At 47.5% G+C, this 15,907-nt stretch overlaps 1 protein-coding gene across 1 annotated transcript; it reads left to right on the top strand.

The window, feature by feature from the left end:
• Positions 1 to 8,182: 8,182 nt before the first annotated feature.
• Positions 8,183 to 10,044, top strand: Cyp12e1 (Cytochrome P450 12e1). Its single transcript, XM_017244160.3, has 6 exons — positions 8,183 to 8,261; positions 8,320 to 8,407; positions 8,487 to 8,730; positions 8,784 to 8,900; positions 8,955 to 9,405; positions 9,457 to 10,044. The coding sequence occupies exons 1-6, from the start codon at positions 8,184 to 8,186 to the stop codon at positions 10,042 to 10,044; spliced, it is 1,566 nt and encodes a 521-aa protein (XP_017099649.3). The 5' UTR covers position 8,183.
• Positions 10,045 to 15,907: the final 5,863 nt, after the last annotated feature.

Raw genomic sequence — 15,907 nt, 5'->3', positions numbered from 1 at the left:
TAAAATTTGCCCCGCTGCCAGCCCGAACCCTTTTCCCTTTTCCGTTTTCCCTTTTTCGAAAATGTGACGCTGACGTCTCATTTTTATAATTAGGCTAAGCCCGGCCCAAAGCCAAGTTGCCAACTGTGCCTGGTCCGGAGCTCTCCTCCGCACTTGCCCATTTTTATTTTGTTTTGCCAGCTAATTGTGGGGCGGGCTGGGCTTCCGTTGCCAAGGCCCTGACCATTTGGGCTCGGCTCAGCTCAAAAACAATGCAAAACTTTGGCTGTTGTTTGGCTCGGACGTTTCGGGGAAATACACAAAAATTAGCAACTAAAATAACTAAAACAACGAACCCGGCCCGGCACGGCAGATGAGGAACTGCAACTTGCAGCAGGCGAAAACTTTTGCGCATTCGGAGTGGCATCAATTTTGACGTTTACCTGCAGCGAGGTGGCAAGGCGAAAGTTGGCAGTTTTTGCGCTAACAGGGCACCTTTTCCTCTAAGCCGATTTCTACTGATTTCAGGTTGAAATTCTGATTTTAATTTTTGCCTTTGGGGCAAAACTTTTGTTGATATCCCCAATCAGGATGGTCTGCAACAATTAACCCTCTAACATATCGTATTTTTCCAACAAACTCGATGAAAAATTATCATCTTTTATTTGTTAAATCACATCAGTATATACAGTATAACCTATACAGTATAACCTTAAGCATTTTTAAGATATCTTTAATAATCCCCTTTCCCTTAGAGGGTTAACAATACAATTCAGAAAAAAAACTTAGATTGCAACTTAGCTCCCGGGGCCTGGAATGTGTCAGGATGTATAAGTCTGTAAAAATTCCAGCTCGGCTTTTGTTGCATCCCCGCCACATTTTGTTGCTTGTGCTGGAAAAAGTTTTGGCGCAGCGAGTGCGGAAGTTGCAACCGAAAGGGGTTCAGCAGGCAAAGTGCAAATGCTCGTTGAATACGACCTGGGCATTAAAGATGCCATAACTGGGCGAGTGCGAGTGTGAGTGCGAGTGAGTGTTTGTATTTGTGGCAGGGGTGTGTGGCAGGATGTCAAAAGTTTTGTTAAGTAAAACCTCATGTGCATCTAATTAAAAATATAAAAAACTTTATTTTAAAGCCGCCGAAGAAAAGTTTGTCTCCTGCGGAAATGGGTGTGTGAGTGCGCGAGAGTGTGGCAATAAAGCGAGGGGATTGTGGCCGCCTCTGTGCCCCTGTTTTGTGTTTAAAAGTTGCCTGGCATGTTTATCAGCCCTAGGATGTGTGTAAGGAGATTTTTCGCAAATGGGCTGCCAAATTGGCGTAACTTGCTGCGTGGAAGGTGACAGGCGGCTGGAGTTTCAAAAGCAAAATGCAAATGAAAAGTTTCTGAAATCCGCATGCTTAATTAGTTTGCTTTTTGGGGAATTCGACAAATGAAACTCTGGCGAAAGAACCAAACAAGCCTTCCAGGATGCCCTGAATAGTATCCCATTTTCATCCCACCTCCTCTGCAAATACCAAAAAAGGGCTGTTTCGAGCGAATCAGCCTCTGGCGACAAGTCAAGAGCTTAAAGGTTTGTTTCTGACAACCAAATGTGGCTCAACAACAACGGCAAGGCGGGAAAAGGATATTGGCTATAGAAGTCAGAGGAGGGATGGAGCAGAAGGCGAGGGAACTCATCAACATCCCTGACCAAAGCAGACTCGTCCACAGATCCACTGACAGCCACAGCCGCAGAGTCAGTTTGAGTGACTGACTCTGCCTTCGACTTGCACATGCCATCTGAGCCTGAGCCTCAGCCTCAGCCCGATTTTGGTCCTCTTCCTGGTTGCCCATTTTGGTGGTTATCCTCGACGACCCAGACCCCACTCTGCCTCCCTGTCATTAATGCAGCTGGAAGTTCGGAACCCGTCTTAACCCTTTTGGTCCAGCCATGCTTTGCATTTCTGCTTTGCACTCGGTCGCATGTGTGCGGCGACTTTTCGACCGAAGCTGCCACCCAGATAGGTCCCCAAATGCGACCCCGCCACGAACTTTCCCATCCTGCACCATCGACGGGAGCAAAAAATAACAAACGAGCACAACATGAGCTGAAAATAAGATTTTTGAGTCATTTCGTTTTGTTGCGTTTATGTGTGTTTGTCTGTCCTCCTGCTCGAGTGTGTGAGTGCGTATCTGTGTGGGCACTTGTCCCAGTCTTGGTGACATCGTCTGGCTGACTCTGCGCCTCACTGGCTGATGTATTCATGAAATCGTGTGATTAATGGCTCGCACAACATTTGCACACACTGCTCCGCCTTCAGTTCCAGCTTTTGCTCCGGCTTCTCGTTTTCGTCCTCTTGCTGGTGGTCCTGGTGCTGCTTCTCATCCTGCTGCTGCCACTGCTTCTTGCATCCTTGTGCTCATCCTCGACAGGCGGCATATCTGTCTGCGTGCAGATAAACATGCCCGGCCCATTCCCCCTTTTCAAGGCACTGGGAGAAGTCAAACCAAGTTTGACAGAATTTCTAAAGATCTTTCTCATAATGGAATTAACTAAAAATTGACTATTGGTATTATAGATACTCCCTAAATAGCTACAAGATATAATTTCCCGACTAAATTCCAAAGTTTTTTCGCTGTGTACATACATATGTATGTCCTGGCTGCTGCCAATCTCCACCAGCAAGTGCTGCGCATGCAAAACGAGCAAAGGATGTGTGGACGGGGTCGAGGACAGAAAGGACAGCACAGACGAGCAGGACAACAGCGACATTGGTCACAAAAATTTTCCGACTCTGCGCGCTCGTCTGCCATTTTATCAGAGCTGAGGCCCAGGCGCATGAGGCGTTGAAATTAACAAACATGCCCTGGCCGTATCCTGGCATCCTGCCCCGAAACAAAAATGCGTCGTAATTAAACCGAATTTAATTGCTTTCGCCAGCTCACCCGACTCCCTATCCAGCTGGAAGAGCCTGCCCTTATAACTATGCTATAATCTTTGACACTTTTATTGCGGCTCTAAAAGTTATTAACTTGATTTAATAAGCGTCTTGGACAGCAAAGGCGGCTAGAGACAGGCTCCTGGAATGCCGTTTGAATGTTTACAATTTTACAATTTTATCTGAGGGCGAAAAGTTTGCCGAATGAATTTGATCGCCTTGGCATTCAGAACGTGGCTTTAATTAACTCATTTTTCATTGGCACTGCCAGCGGGGGTGTCCTGTGGCAGGACGCATCCTTGGCTCGTGGGCGGGCGAGGGTTCGGTAATCTTATCTGCTAGGTGGGCTAAGAAAAGCTCCGGAGAACACCAGAATCCAGAGCTCTAGCTCGCGGGCTTCCAGGCGGAGGCCATCACTCATCCGAGGCCCAAGCCTTTGTTGCTGGTTGTATCCCTTCCGATAAGCCAAGGAACGGCTCTCCCCTGCCACTCTCCGCTTTCAACCTTTCGGCCTTATCAGCGTGAACAAATTTGAATTAGGAATTTGAATTAGAATTTTCATGCCGAATTATGCGAGGCTGCGTAGCTCGGCTCTTCTTTACTTTGGTTTTCATAGGACGGAGGAGGACGAGGAACTCGCTCCAGGATGGTACTAAATGAAACTAAATTGCTTTAAACTGGACATTCAACTACCTAAGAAACTCTTCAAAACAATTGAAAATAATTTGAGGGAAATCTTCCATAATACGTGCTTTGACAGACCGAGACAATGGCTTTGCAGATTGTACCGCAAAAAAGTGGCAGGACCCTCACCAGTTGTTTCTTTTTTAATCAAGACCAAGTTTTTGCATGGCTGGCATTTAGGTGGGTCAAAGGTAAGTGCAACGCTCGGACAGGACAGTCTCAAGAAAGGCAAAAGAAAAGTCAGCCCAGGACCAGCACGACACAGATGCAGACACTTTTTATGGGCTATAGAGAAACCTCAAAATTGCAGATTTAATTTTATTTTATTGCACTCTTCCTTGCTGCCAAAGGAAATTGTTTCTTTATGCTGCAGAGTCCAGGGATTGCTGGCGTGAGTCGAAATTTAATCAAGAAAATATTTGGGGCTGCAAGACAACTATTTGGCTACACATAGTTCGTTCCAGCGGCTAGATGCTCGCCTGGCTCGAACGATAGCTCATTAATAAACATAAGCAACAAATTGCTCGACAAAATCAAAAAACCGAGACCATTTACAACCCCACTGAGCAAATGCCTTGGGTTTGAAAAAAAGAGGAATCCAAAAAACGGAGGGAGCTTGCTGGTATAATATTTGTAATCAAACGCAGCCAGAGTCATAATAATCAAGTCGTAAAAAACAAATCCATTTTCGCGCTTGAATAAACAGCCAAAACACAGACTTGAAAGGCAAAAGGCGAGAGTCGAGTCTCAAGATTTCCCAAAACCAGACAGGGGGTCATAAGATGAGCAGTAAAAACAATAATAGTAATGGCGGGAACATTTTTACACCTTCCACGGCACGACCACGACCACAAAAGGGATCCGGGGATCAAGGATAACAGTGTTGGCCATAAAAGGCGAAGGGAAAAATAGCTCAATGGCAGAGCTTGGGCCGACAATTTTACGATTACAACAGGACGACAACCTGTAAATTTTGCGCTTTATTTAACCGAGGCCGCAATGACAAATCTGTGCATCGGTACTCTGGCATTTAACGATCGTAAAATCACTCATCAAACGCTGTAAATTATAATGTAATAGAAAAATAATAAGCGACTGCGATGGATGCATTGAGGATGTTATCATCGTAAAGTCCTGGCGGGGTGGAGAGGGCGAGAAAGTCGTAAAATAAGTCCTTGTGTCTGGAAATCCTGGCGTTAGTTTTCACACCCGGAGAATAGAGCGGATGCAAAGCTCTGGCATCATTACACTTGAGTGTTTTACAACTTCCGTTCGGCATGGCCATAAAGCGTAATCTTCATGTTTTTATTAGGAGGAGCGGCGGTATCCTTGTCAATGGGGCATTGAGGACATCAAATTGACAGCTCCTTGGAGTCGTAAAACTCAGCCACTGTCTGTCAGAGCGTACATATGTTGCGGGGTAATGATTGTCACCGGCTAAACAATTAAATCGAGGTTAGAATGGCGCATAAAAAGCGCATAAAAGGGACATAAACAGACAGGACCCTCAGACCCTTCCAACGAGCATCAGAATGACAATGACGATGTCGTCAACGCATCGTAAACATTTTAAGCCCCTGTTTATTTTCATTTGGAAGGGATAACATCCGCAGTAGATGACCCGGCTCGTAAAACTCTGCTGATAAGACACTCGCCGCTGGCAATGATAATAAAATTATAATTTAGTCCTCACATGCCCCGGATGTGTCCCCACGACTTGACTAGAGTGTGTCGCAGCGCTGTAAAGTGCGCTAATCAGCATTTAAAATTAACTAAATGGCCGGCTCTTAAGTTTGCCTTGGGTCCTTGGGTCCGCTCTTGAGGCTGTAAAACCTGGCCCTATCCTGGCACATCCTAGATGGGCCATTAACAGGATTGGAGAAGATGCGTTTTTCATGTACTGGCCGGGGCATATGGTTGTTCGAGATCCATTCCATGCCACTTCCGTAAGTGGCTGCAAAGTGGCGTTTGATTGCTCAACTTTCAATCCCCTAATGGCTAAATGATTCGGAATTAACGTGGGGATGGACAACAAGGATGCTAGATTTAATGGATGAATACTTCTACTAATTCTTAGTATAGTTATTGAAATAGCAAACATTCCCTATCATCCTACCTGTGCTTTAATCATTATCCTGCGGAACTCTCCGGTTTTAATTGATGCCAGGCCAGGACACACTCATACACGCCCTGCAGAAGCCCATAAAGTGCGCCCCACAAAAGGGATGCTTACTTCCGCCATTTTCTATGATGAATTGCTACTTTTCCAGAGAGTAGATGCGCAGAGACAGCAGAAAAGAACGTAGAATGGAGCTCAAGTGAGGGATGAGCTGAAGTTGAGCCGAGAACAGCCAGGGCAGAGGCAGGACCAGCTAAAAGGACCAGGTGGAGGGGTAGATGCTCCCATAGATACACATTTATCCAGCTGTCGGCGGCGTTGACAACGGGCGGGCGAAAAAAGGAATGCAGGATGCCGCAAAGGACTCGCAATCGCACCAGCACTCGCCATCCAGCTTCCAAGGCAGGTGAAAGCCCGCCACACTCGCCGAAAAAGGACACGAGAAGTGCACTTTGGACACAGGACACCCACGCATTCAGGGTGCTTTTTGCCGCTTATTTATGTCTGGCAATCATAACAGAGAGAAAGAGAGACCTATACAGAGAGCGAGATAGAGGGAGAACAGGAGCGAGTGCAGGTTATGGCATTCTATAACTCAGAACTCGGGGCTCTGGAACTCAGCAGCCAGGAGTCAGGACTCTGGGTCTCTTTCTGGCCAACGTCCTGCCTCTGATGTATTCCATACAAATTGCAGGTTTTAGTGTTTTTGTTTTTGCCCTCGAACTCGAGGGTGAACCGATGATTCGGTGGCAGCCAGGCGGCGGCGGGGAGAGGCCGGCCGACTGAGTGGTTTCGGTGGGTGGGCCAGTGGGCAGGCGCATCATCCATCAATGGCATTTGCGGCAAGGACAGCGCCGAATGCTCTCGGTGAGTGCTTTTGACGTTTTTGTGTCGCAGACACAACAACTACACCGAAAGGATGTGTGGGGGCGGGTCAGGACTTAAGCAGCATCCCCTTTTTTTCTTTTTGATTTTTTTTATGGGCAAAGTCACGAGTCGAATTTGTTTATTATTTTTAGCAAATCAGAATCTCTTTAAATAAGGTTTATTTTTTTATTTATAGGCTATTTTTATTAAATTTAAATATCCTCTCTCTATCTCTATCTCTTTGTTTCTTTCTTCCTCTTCTTGTGCTTTTTCTAAAATAATAACATAAAATATGGCTGGCCTTGAACAATTTACTTTTATTTTATTTTTATTGCCCAGCCTCTCCGGAACTCGGCTTCAACATGTGGCTCTGCGCCCTCCCCCTCCCCCACGCCGTCCCCCTCGTGTGGGCCGTCTGCATTGTTGTTGCGCCTCGCTTTTAGCTTCATTAAATTTATGTTGCAATTTGCCCCGCCCCACCCGCTCGCCCAAAATGTCCTGGGCCTAGTTGCACGTGCCGCGAGGCCGTAAAACAGATCGTAAAAGTTTATTACTTGCGGCTTTTGTTTGTTACAGTTACTCTCTCGCTCTCTGCGGGAGTGTGTGTGTGCGCTATGCTATGCTTTCTCTTTCTCTGCCCGCTCTCTCCATCCTTGGAGCCGCCGTCGCCGTCGCCTGTCAGCTGTCAAATTGAATTTGTTTATATTGCCAGCCCGGCTCGCCGCTCCAACAGGTTTCATTTTCACTCCCCCGCCCCATTCCCTGCCCTGCCAGGACCGGAAATCATTGCGTCATGCTGATATTTTGTATTTTAACGCCTAACCCCCCCCCGTGCCACGCCCCCTCCGCAAGGGCGTTTGTTTGTGTGTAGGCTGCAAAGTCGATTTTTGTTGGTTTAGGTCAGTTTAGGTAGCTCTGGCTTTGACAGCTCAAAGTCGAGGTCAACTTTTGTATGCCCATCATCATCTGCTGTTCCTGTCTGTATGAGATTGTGTCTGTATTGGCTGTGTACTGTGTCTGTGTGTGTGTCAGGGAGCGTTTATTTATGGGTCCGCGCTGGTCGGCGAGACGGCCGCGTCCCTTTCGAAGCGACGCGTCCTTGTCAGTTGCCAAAAACATAAAAAATCGATTTTATTATAGCCGTCAGGCTGGGCCATCTATATAGATTTTCTGTCACTGGCTGATATTGCCTTTGTCTGGGTGACTCTGCATGAGAGTGTGTGTTTTGAACGTGGCTGTGACAGGCTTAAAGTGAGGCTCAGGTTTTGGTTGGAAAAGCATTTAAATTTTGCTAGCAGACACCATGGCGTATGAGTAATATTAAAAGGCAATGTTTGGAAGTTAGAACTATGTATGTATGTAGGTATGACCTATTTAAATAGTTTCTTTAAACTTTCTTTATACTAAGCTGTTATGGTATTAAGTAAGTCCCTCAAGTGTTTAATACTTTCTCTTTTCTGTTTTTTATTGCGAACTTAGAACCCAAAACAAAACCAAAAAAACGTAAACTAAACAATCAAAAAGAGGGAGGCGCATAAAAAGCTTAAAAAAGCTCTCCTAAACTTAATTAATGAACAAATTCTCTAATCAAAAATGAGACAATATTTAGTCTTCAATATGTTGTCAACGCAGTTAAACGCAACTAAGCAGATCCCGAACAAAATTCGCCATATATATAGATGCTTGGCCACAAAGGTATGTATTTTCATATTTAATCAAGTTTGGTATTATTCTAATATCTGAAATGTCGCAGACATCTGTGGGTCTCGGGGAGGCAAAACCCTATGCTGACATTCCAGGTCCCAGCAAATTTCAGCTAGTGCGAGCTTTCCTGCCGGGCGGTAAGTGGGCGGACCAAAGCTCTCCAATGAAATCTTCGCAAGAGACTGCGAGAAAACGATCTCTTACTCTCCTGACCAGGTCGCTATAGGGGGCTGCCGGTGCACGAAATGTTCCTCGATCTGAATCGTCAGTACGGCGGCATCTTTCGGATGCCCAGCATCGCCGGAGTGGATATGGTGCTCACCATGAACCCCCAGGACTACGAGATCATCTTCAGAAACGAGGGCCAGTTTCCCTACAGGAGAAGCTTCGAGGTGATGGACTATTTCAAAAGAGTTCACAGGCGGGATGTTTTCGAGGGCCACGATGGATTGACCTCGGGGTGAATCGGCTTAGTCATCCGCGTATATCTTTATTTAAAAAAAGCCTTTTCAGAAACGGCCCAGAGTGGGGAAAAATGCGAACTGCCGTGAATCCCATTTTGCTCCAGCCGCGGAATGCCAAACTCTATATAAGTAATCTCCTTCAGGTCAGTGATGAATTTTTGCAGCGGTGAGTGGTTATGAATGATGGAAGCAATAAGCCTTTCCTCTAATGCATTTTCAGCATCCGTTCTGCCCGAGATCCAGTCACCCAGGAGATGCCCGATGACTTTGTCGAGGACATACGGAACTTGGTGATTGAGTCCATTTGCTCAGTAGCCTTGAACGCGCACCTCGGCCTGCTGGGAGAAAATAGAGACAATAGGGACGTTGTCTCCTTGAAATCCGCCTTGAAAGATGTGGTGGAGCTGGGCTTTCAGCTGGACATGATGCCGCCCCTTTGGAAGTACCTGCCTGTGCCAAGTTTCAAGAAACTGATTAAATCCCTCGACACCATCACGGATTTCTGTTCTCACCACATTGAGCTGGCTCTTAAGAGGGTCGAGGCGGACTCCAAGGCAGGAAGACAGTCGGATTTGGGCTTAGAAACCAGTCTACTGGAGAAGCTGGCCAAGTTTGATCGCCAGACCGCCGCCATTATTGCCATGGACTTGCTTTTTGCTGGAGCGGATCCGGTGGGTTGATTCTACCCAGCTCTGTAAACTTTTAAATTATTTTTCCGGCAGACCTTAGTTTCCCTCGGAGGCACATTGCTGAGTTTGGCCAAAAATCCCAGCAAGCAGGATCGGCTGCTGGCGGAGATCCGGGGCATCCTGCCGGAGAAGAACTCGCCCCTGACAATGGAAAACATGAAGAATCTGCCCTATCTAAGAGCCTGCATCAAGGAGGGCATCCGGCTGTATCCCATCGGACCTGGCACCCTTCGGCGCATGCCCCACGATGTGGTGCTCAGTGGCTACCGAGTCTCAGCGGGAACAGACGTAGGCATCGCCGCCAACTATCAGATGGCCAATATGGAGCAGTTCGTCCCGCAGGTCCGGGAATTCATTCCAGAGCGGTGGCTCCGGGACGAGAAGAACTCGCACCTAGTGGGCGAAACGGCCACGCCCTTCATGTACCTGCCCTTCGGCTTCGGACCGCGCTCCTGTGCCGGCAAGCGCATCGTGGACCTAATGATGGAGATAGCCATTGCCCGGCTGGTGAGGAACTTCCAGATCGGATTCGACTATCCCATCGAGAATGCCTTCAAAGCCCAGTTCTTTGTTCAGCCGAATATTCCTTTCAAGTTTAAATTTGTGGATCGAAACGATTGATATTATATGTCATAATATACAAAATAAATACTTAAATTTTTTTTTTTTTGTAATAGCAGGGTAATGTTTATTTAAAACTGTCCATTAGGGACAACCATTAAATTTTATCACGTAAACTTCACGTATAGATATTTTTAAATATTAATATGGTAGAAAAAAAAAATTAGAGTAGTAAGGGGAGGTCCAGCGGGTGTGTCCTTTTAAGTCTTCTGGGTTGCTCGCTGCTGTCCAGCAGGGAGCTGGCCAACCGGTTCGGGTGATTATGAAGCCTCTGCATGTAACGTGCGCTGCTTCTTTGTATCTCGTCCTTGACCCAAGGGAAATTGAGAACCTCGTGGATAGTGCGATTGTCATGATAGACGTGGGCCCCAGTGGCGATTCGAAGGACTCTATTTTCGAAAGCTTGCATAGTTCGGACATTCGTCTTGCTCGCAGTTCCCCAGAGCTGTATGCCGTACGTCCAGATAGGGCGTATTATTGCCTTGTAAATGAGGAGTTTAGTGGAAGTTCTCAGCTTCGATCTCCTACCCATAAGCCAGTTGAAGGATCGAAGTCTTTGAATAGCCTGTTTCCTCTTCTTAATCAGATGGGGCTTCCAGGTGAGCCTCCTATCTAGGGTGAATCCCAGGTACCTGGGATTGTCTACCTGTGGGATTGGAGAGCCGTTAAGGTTAACTGGAGGGCAGTTGCCTTTGCAGAGAGAAAATGTGGAGGCAGTGGACTTCTCGTTATTGACGGCAATGTTCCATCGCTTTTGCCAGTCGCTGAGCAAGTCAAGCTGCAATTGCATCGTATCGGCTGCCCCCAATGCGCTATCGGCGGTGGTAAGGAAGGCGGTGTCGTCTGCATAGGTTGCTGCGAGCAGGTCAGGCCTCTGAAGAACAGGGAGGTCGGCCGTGTAAGCATTGTACATCAACGGGCCAAGAACGCTGCCTTGGGGTACACCAGCGTGAGCTTCTCTAATACCGGAGATGGCCTCGCCACATCTAACAGCAAATTTACGGTCTTCCAAGAACGACTTTAGGAACTGGAAGTATGGTCGGGGTAGGCCAGTCTTTAATTTATATAGAAGACCGGGATGCCAGACTCGGTCAAACGCCTGCTTCACGTCCAGCATGACGGCCATGCAGTACTTCTTGGTTTCAAACGCGTCCAGGATGCACTGCACTACCCGATGGCACTGCTCTGGCGTACCGTGTCGCCGCCTGAAGCCAAACTGGTGGTCAGGGATCAGTCCAGCCTCGTCAAATACTGGCAGTGCTCTGCTTAAAAACACTCGTTCAAGTATTTTGGAGAGCGTTGGTAACAAACTTATTGGTCGGTAGGACGAAAGGTTTGCTTTGGGTTTCCCGGGCTTAGGTATCATAGTTACCTGGGCACGTTTCCATGTGGACGGGAAGTACCCTATCTCCAAGCATCTATTATAGATCCTCGTAATTAGCTGAATGCTTGGAGGTGGTAACATTTTTAATGCAATTGCATTGATACCATCATCGCCCGGGGCCTTGTTGTTGCTCATGATGGTTATAAGCTCAGCTGTTTCCTCCTCAGTCACTGGTGGTATTGGATCGGCGTCCCTAGAAGGCTCGGCTAGCAGACGGGCAGTTTCAGCAGCATCCTCCGGTGAGCAGCGATCGAAAGGCGTAAAGACACCTTCGAGGTGTTCGGCGAAAGCGTTGGCCCTGTCCATCTCCGATCTGCACCAGCTGCCGTCGGTTCTTTGTACAGGTGGGATCCTTTTCAGCGGCTGTCTGATAGATTTGGTGACTCGCCATAAGTTATGTTGAGGGTCGCCTGGCTCAAGTTGTTCGACGAACCCGTCAAAGGCCTGCTTCCTTAGTCTTGCCAGAGTTTCTGTCAGACATTTGGTCGCTCTATTGAAGGCGGTTTTGTCCAAAGGATTCCTTGAGAGCATCCACACTCTTCGGAGTCGTCGCTTTTCAAGTTTGAGTTCTTCGACTTCTGGGCTCCAAAAATGGATGTCCCTGTCAGTGGCTCTTGGGCGGTTGGAGGGCCTTGGTGCTGCTTCAGAAGCTGCCGCCTGAATATGGGCTGTTAACTCTTCTACAACGGTGTCGATGTCAACCGGGGAGTCAAGTGTCGGGCTGGGGTCGGTAACGTTGTTCAGGTAGGATTGGTACTTGTCAACGTCTGTTGTCTTGTAGATCAGCTTTTTGCGGGCTGACCTGAGCAAGGCTGGGGTGAAAAGTGACACGGCAAAGGCGCTGTGGTCCGAGAAGAGGTCTTCTACTTCTCTCGCTTGAATTCCGGCAGAATCCAGTCCTCCGGAGATGGCGAAGTCTAGCACATCAGGGATTTTGTGGGGATCCGTAGGCCAGTATGTGGGTGCACCGGTTGCGTGACAGCTCAAGATTCGGGACTGAATCTGCCTGTATAGGGCCGAGCCCTTTGGGTTTGTAATCCTGGAGCCCCACCAGGGGTGTTTAGCATTAAAGTCCCCTCCGATTATGAACTTGGGGCCGAGGCAATCCAGTAGCTAGCCGAATTCCTGTTTGTGGATGTTGTGCCTGGGGGGGCAATATGCTGCGGCGATTGTTATGTCACCGTTGGTAGTGGAGATTTTAATTTGGGCACATTGTACCCAGTCTTCGCACATGGCTGGAAGTGCCTCATACTTGATGCAGCTGCGAATAAGGATGGCCGCGCCCCCGCGACCTCTACCGTTCGGGTGGTTAGCGGCAATGAGGTCGTATCCTCTAATAGTCAAGTATGATCTGTTGGTAAAATGCGTTTCTGATATGAGGAGAACGTCTGCTTGGAGGGTCTTGCAATATAGCTCGACCTCTGGCCTTCTTTTTACCAGGCCGTTAGCATTCCATATGGTTATATTTAATTGCGTATGCACAAGGATTTGCAAACGGTGGCCATCATTTGGGCTATTTGGCTCAAGACCTTCTCCATCATGCGCTCAAACATAGATTCCATCCTAGCCGTTAGGGCGTCCATTGGATTACTTGAAAGACTGGGATCGGGATTGGGGTTGGAGTCAAACTGTGGTGCTCCGTTTTTGACTGCGCTAGCATAGCTGATGTTAGGGTTAATTTTGCTGAATTGAGGTTGCTGGCGTCTTGGGGCAGCCTGCTTGGGGGCGAACGTGCTCTTTGCCTTTTTGTAGGCTGGACAGCCCTTGTAAGAGGCCGCATGTGATCCGTCGCAGTGGAGGCAGACTGCTGGTTCACTGGCAATTTTGGTGCATTCGGACGATGGGTGCCTATCTCCACACTTTACGCATCTGTACTCCAGATGGCAGTACCGTTTCGTGTGACCGAAGCCCTGGCAGCGATGGCATTGGGGCACATCGTCGAATTTTTTTGGTGGCTCAACCGTAACCACCGTGCTGCATAGCCGCTTGACTTGAAAGGCCTCCTTGTTGTTTTTGGCTGGCTCGAGGTTAATAAAGAAAATGTTTAGTGGCTTCTTTGTACCTTTTTGCATAGGATTGTGTATATCCCTGACTTTGTGTCCATGGCTGCTGAAACCCACCTTAATATCCTCCGGGTCGGTGGAGAAGTGGAGGCCTTTAACGACGATCCGATAAGCGCGCTCGTCTCGGGGCTGGAATGTGACTTAATACAATTAATATAATTAATAATACTGGAAATACTTAAATGATTTATCAAATCATTATGAACTTACTAATTTAATTTGTAATTTTTATTTAATAATAAAAACTCGTTAAGATTCTGTATACAATTCTGCCGTAAAATTCCCCCAGTGAAGATGCCGTTTCTGATCCTGGATAAAGACCATTGAGTGCCTCTAGCCGCATACACATGTCCTGGCTGCTGGAGTGTCCTCTTGAGCTCACTACAGCAACATACACTTGAGCCAACGTATCTTAACGGCTGCCCCAAACTAACGATGGCATTTTCCGGGCATCTGAAGAGGTCCTGCTCCACTCCACTCGAAAGAGAAATTAATGCGTGGGGCTTCGAGAGGAGGTCTGGATGAATTTAGCAAACAAAGTTGCTGCGAAAATTTTATTTAGGTTTTCTGAGACTATGCTATTAGTTATTAGTTTATTATTTAAAAAAATAAAACTCAGTAGAAGATCTTAAGATCAACACTTAAATAATGCCTCAAAGTATGCAACCTTTTAGTTGAGATCTTCAAAAGGCGCCACCTATGTGTGAAACTTTAATTAACTGATCGAGAGGTTTTAATATATATTTTTCTTAAATTTATATAAATCTGAACCACATTTAGTGTTACAATTTAGCTTTAAGACATTTAAAGGCACAACCATTAGACTGGTTGCCTCACATCCCCACTTTGCCGCTCAATGTCCCCCCAACTTGAAATTCTCGTGCCTCGTCCTCCGATGTCCTCCGATGTCCTCCGTTATCGGCTGTAGTTGGACAAACAAATGTGCCGACATAAATAATGCAAAAGTATTCATTTTGACATCGAATAGACAAAGTTGCATTGAATTTTCATGTTTGTTCTTCCGCAGCCGCTGTTGTTGGTTCCAGTTCTTTTATTTCTTTCAGATACTTGTGCCGGTCTTATCTGTCCCCTTTCGCCCTCGACCCCCCTTTCGCCCCTTCTGGTGGAAAGAGTGTCCTCCTCGTATGTCCTGGATTTTATGCTGCCAGACCCTAGTTGCCGGACTCACTCGTTTGGCCATCGTCTTGTGCATTATTAAAACTATTCTGATGGCGATTCCGAGGAAGGAGGTCCACTTGAAATGTCAATGCTGGTCCTAGAATTGCTTGCTCCTTGCGCCCCCTACCCCTTTTCACCTCCCGCGCCCTGCTAGTGCATAAAGTTTTATCGTTCCCTGGGAGGCGGTCGAGCTCCCCCCACCGACTGGTTACGTTTCCTTTCCAAGGACTCGGAGTGAATGCATTTGCAATTGCATAAATGAACAGCAAGGAGCAGCAGCAGGAGCTACTGCAGACAAAACGAATGGAATTCATTATTGGCCAGGAGATGTCCTGGAGTAGGAGTGGGAATCGGAGCCGGAGTCAGAATCGGAATCGGAGCGAGGGCGTGGCCGAGGTGCTGGCCTTTAAATTGAAAATGCATGTCAAGCCATCGGCTGCGCACACAAATCACAGTTTCAGCGCGCATTTCGCAATTTTCGATGCTCGAATTTCAGAGGCGGGGCTGGCAGGAGGCGAATTTGCACTTTATGACATGGCACCACCCCCTGGACGCACTCTGCCCCCACCTGCTGACCCCCAGTCATGCCCATAAAGTGAGCAATTAGACAATGTTCCAGCCTTCTCCACCTCCGGATCCGGCTCCGGCTTCGGTTTCGGCCCGTTGCAGCACATCTTGGCAATTGGAATTTCGGCTTTTCGCATTGAACTTTGACTTGCCATCAGCAAGGGGATCGCACTGATAGAAAATGCTCAGAAATTCCTTAAAAAAATAATACTTTCTTTCTAAAGGTAGTGAACTATATCATTTATATGAAACCTTCTACGTGAAAAGATCTTCAAAAAGGATACCCACTTTATAGACCACTTTATTTTTCTCTCTGTTGAATATCTACTGGTGGTACCCGCTCCTTCGCCAATTCTGGCACATCTTGTGACATGACATGATGTCCTGCCTGCCGGCCTGTCCATTGCCTGAGCTGCCAATTTGCAACAGCACGGGCGTGGCAAACGGACCACGTCTAATGATGGCACGGCATACATATAACCTGACTACCCCGAGTGCCACAGACTGAGCCCAAGACCAGGCACACGCCCACGCCCTCGCCAGGTCCTTGGTACTTGCTACTGTGTCTGCTCCTGGCTTGGTCCTTGGCAAGTGTCATGTCACACAACGCACTCGGGCTGGCTTGTCAATTTCGCAGCTGGGCGTGTCCTGGAGGCCGGAGGAGCATGAC

This window comes from Drosophila bipectinata, chromosome 3R, assembly GCF_030179905.1.
Source record: "Drosophila bipectinata strain 14024-0381.07 chromosome 3R, DbipHiC1v2, whole genome shotgun sequence".
Taxonomy (NCBI): domain Eukaryota; kingdom Metazoa; phylum Arthropoda; class Insecta; order Diptera; family Drosophilidae; genus Drosophila; species Drosophila bipectinata.
The sequence above is the reverse complement of the archived record's forward strand: the minus strand, read 5'-3'. Positions and strand labels throughout refer to the sequence as shown.

Excerpts from the sequence above, each read along its gene's own strand:
- Cyp12e1 (XM_017244160.3), top strand. The coding sequence starts at position 8,184 with ATGTTGTCAACGCAGTTAAACGCAACTAAGCAGATCCCGAACAAAATT. Across the intron at positions 8,731-8,783 it reads CACGATGGATTGACCTCGGG|AAACGGCCCAGAGTGGGGAA; the intron begins GTGAATCGGCTT and ends AAGCCTTTTCAG. Across the intron at positions 9,406-9,456 it reads TTTTTGCTGGAGCGGATCCG|ACCTTAGTTTCCCTCGGAGG; the intron begins GTGGGTTGATTC and ends TTTTTCCGGCAG.